Here is a 3,234-nt window from a genome sequence, read left to right on the forward strand (position 1 = left end):
CCTCTCCCTCTCCTTGCCCTCATCTTTGAACCAATCTGGCTTCATGTAGACCCCTCCTTATCCCCCCTTCTCTCTCTCTCCCCCTCTCCCTCCCTCCCTCCGCTTGTGCCCAGCTTTGAACATCTCTCGCTTCATAACGTAGACATACTTTTTCTCCTTTCCGTCTGTGTCTGTTTTTATCTCAGTCAGACATCATACATGTTCTGTGTCTGCAAGCTTCGCACGCTACACGGTTGCTGAGCTATGCCGAACCTTCGGCCCAGGCTTCAATGTCACAACCTGACTGCCACAGACCAGAGCTTTTGTGGTTTTGATTGCTCGATCGATGGCGTGCCGCTCTGTGTATTGAATCTATATTATATTTTTCTCACCGGTATTGTTTTCAAACGTATGCGGGCGAGTTGATTCTTTATCTAACGAAATTGGGTAAACCGCCATGTGTTTTGTCTGGATACACATCAAAACATGCTCCCTCATGTGGAACAGTTTAGTTTCATTTTTACACCGTGGCATACTAGCAGGGTACGGACTATTTGCCTACCCTAAACGGACAAATTAATTATAGAAATTTACAACGTACACTGTAGTAGTTTTATTTAATCTTGAAGTTTTGTTGTGGTTATTTTCCAAAACGTGAATTTGTAACTTCTCCTTACTTGGTTCTTATAATTCTCTCCAATGCTTATTTTTTTTTACCAGAGAAGCAAATGTAATATCATGTTTTTATAGCGTTTGGCTATAAATTTTAAAGCCTTTGTTTTTGGAGACAGATTAGGGTCCCTCTCCGTCTGTCCGCGTGCCTGTGTGTCTGTCCGTCTGTTTCTCTCTCGCTCGCTCTCTGTCTCTGTCTCGTCTCTCTCTCTCTCTCTCTCTCTCTCTCTCTCTCTCTCTCTCTCTCTCTCTCTCTCTCTCTCTCTCTCTCTCTCTCTCTATCTTTGTGTGTGTTTGTTTATTTGTTTGCTTGTTCGTTGGTTTGTTCGTGCGTGCGTTCGTTAGTTCGTTTGTTCAATCGTTCGTTCGTTCGTATGTTTGTTTGTTTGTTTTTATGTGCGTATCTCTCCTTTTCCCTGGCTTATAGTCATAATCAGTATAGTCAAATTTTTAAATTGAGATAAAAACAATGTCAGGTGAAAATCATTTGTGTCATTTCATATGCTTTTCTGTTTTTGCCATTTGTGCGTCAAAGGGTTTTCTCCAAATTTTCGTTCTCATTCATACCAGTAAGAGTGCTTATAAGTATAAATAATGAAAAATTGAGAAAAACCGTTTCCCCCTGCCTCTATTACAATTTTCATCCCCCCCCCTACCTTTCTCCTCGTTCTATCGTCCAGTTCGGGCCGCTGCCTCGCCTCACCACACTGAACTTTTTTTTCTGCTTTGTATTGAGTACCTCTTTTGTCCGTTCCAGGTGTGTCATGAGACCGAAGGACGAGCTTTCGAGCCAGGGCCAGCGTGAGTACGGGTCGATGCCATGACCTCGATGAGAAGGCCGATTTTCGGAGGTAAAGCGGATTGCCAGCCACTTGATTTCTTCCTGGTGCCTGCAGGACGGACGGGGACCGTTGGGTCAAACGCCGTTCTTCATAATAATTTATCACGAGATGTTATTTCACTGGAACATTTGCTGGATGTGAGTTCCTGTGCTTTGCCTGCTGTTTGCCCCCTTGCGCAGTTTTCGGAGGTTTCCCCAGAGTACATGTGAATGGTGTTTCGATACGTTGAATATATATTCAAGAATAATTGCGACGAAGGGGACGGAGTCTTATCAAATTTGAAATAGTATTTAGCTGGGATTTCAGCATTGTTGAACTGCATTTCCATTCATTTAGCTGACAATGGAGTCGTGGGAATCAGACCAGAACAGTAAAGACACGTTTATTTCTATCACAGAAAATTCAGATCGCGCAAATAACGACTTCTCTCCAACTCCAAAGGGAGTGCACACCGATGCCGACCTGCCAGCTGAGTACCGGCCAAAACACTCCAACACTCCGTCACGCGGTGTCTCGTCCCCACTCAGTTCCAACGCATCTGCTAATCTCAGCTCATCAAATCCTTTTCTTTACGACACGGAAATTCTTGCCCCTGCGGTGCTACAGTCCCCGTCGAATCCTTTCCGAGCAACCAGCCCAACAACCAACCCCTTCTCGCCAGCTAACCAACACTCAAACCCGTATAACACTACAAATCCTTTTGCAGCGGACCTCCTGTCGTCTGAGCCGGCCATCAAAGCAACAAGTAACAGCAATGTGAGTCTTTCCAACCCTTTCTTAACAAAAAGCGACATGACAACTTCTGAGCAGCACTTAGACTCCAAAGAGTCTTCCAGGGACCAGGTAGGGTCACCCGAAAATGATACAATGGAGTATGTGTACCTGAACCGACTCCCGGGCGAGAACCTGGGTATGGTCATGGGCATCGAAGGCGACCAGGAGAATCGGCGACCGATTGAATCGGTTGTGGTCAAGTCCATCACGCCAGGGGGCGCGGCGGCGCGGGCCTGTCAGGCCGGACACAGCATTCTAGTGGGTGACCACATCAAAGAGGTGGATGGCCGGCCGCTGACTGAACTGACTCACGACGAGTGTATCGCTCTGTTGGCCGACATGCCCGAAAAAGTCATCCTCACTGTCTCCCGTGCCTCGGCCACTGAGACATCACAAATGCCTGACGATACTGTTGACCAAAACCTTCTGGCAGCTGCTTCGAAACGAAAGACATCGCGTGGTCCCCCGCCAGTGCCTCCGCCCCGGAAGTACTTCAAGGACACCGCGGACGGTTCCTGGGTTGCCACGGAAGACGCGAGCTATCGTGAGGAAGGGGAGGTCACGCCCCGCGGATTTCTCAAACTAGACGTGACGGTGTTCCGGGAGGCTGGGGACAGTCTTGGGCTGAGCATTGTGCCCAGCTATGGCGCCACTTGCGATCTGTATCAGGTAAGGGACGCACTCTTGGATACTATACACCTTTTGAATTACGGCTGTATGTCTTTCTGCCTGTCTGTCTCTAAGTCTCTTTGTTTGTGGTTGGTTGGCGGGTGCTCTGGTGTGGTTTGCTTCTTCTTTCCTATCAAACATCTGTCGTCTGTATCTCCCCTTTTTCTTTTTTATGTTTGTTACTCTATTGTAACACCTCTAATCTCCAGGCGCTCATATGATCTTATGCTGTTGCGAGCGCCGTAAAACTCACTAAAACTAACTGTCTGTCTGTCTGTCTGTCTGCATGTCTCTCCCC

General features: G+C 47.3%; 1 protein-coding gene across 4 annotated transcripts in view; it reads left to right on the top strand.

Annotated features, from left to right (window-relative positions):
- Positions 1-3,234, top strand: part of LOC101855326 (uncharacterized threonine-rich GPI-anchored glycoprotein PJ4664.02) — a 114,904-nt gene that overhangs the window by 28,323 nt on the left and 83,347 nt on the right. For all 4 annotated transcript variants that reach the window (XR_220232.3, XR_001184687.2, XM_005093595.3 and 1 more), the window contains exon 2: positions 1,409-2,936. Coding sequence is in view for 2 of the 4 variants with exons in the window: in XM_005093595.3 (XP_005093652.1) it covers positions 1,836-2,936 (1,101 nt within the window). In the remaining 2 variants the exon portion in view is untranslated. The remainder of the gene's footprint in view (positions 1-1,408; positions 2,937-3,234) is intronic.

The sequence above is a fragment of the Aplysia californica genome, unplaced genomic scaffold, assembly GCF_000002075.1.
Source record: "Aplysia californica isolate F4 #8 unplaced genomic scaffold, AplCal3.0 scaffold00066, whole genome shotgun sequence".
In the NCBI taxonomy this organism is placed as follows: domain Eukaryota; kingdom Metazoa; phylum Mollusca; class Gastropoda; order Aplysiida; family Aplysiidae; genus Aplysia; species Aplysia californica.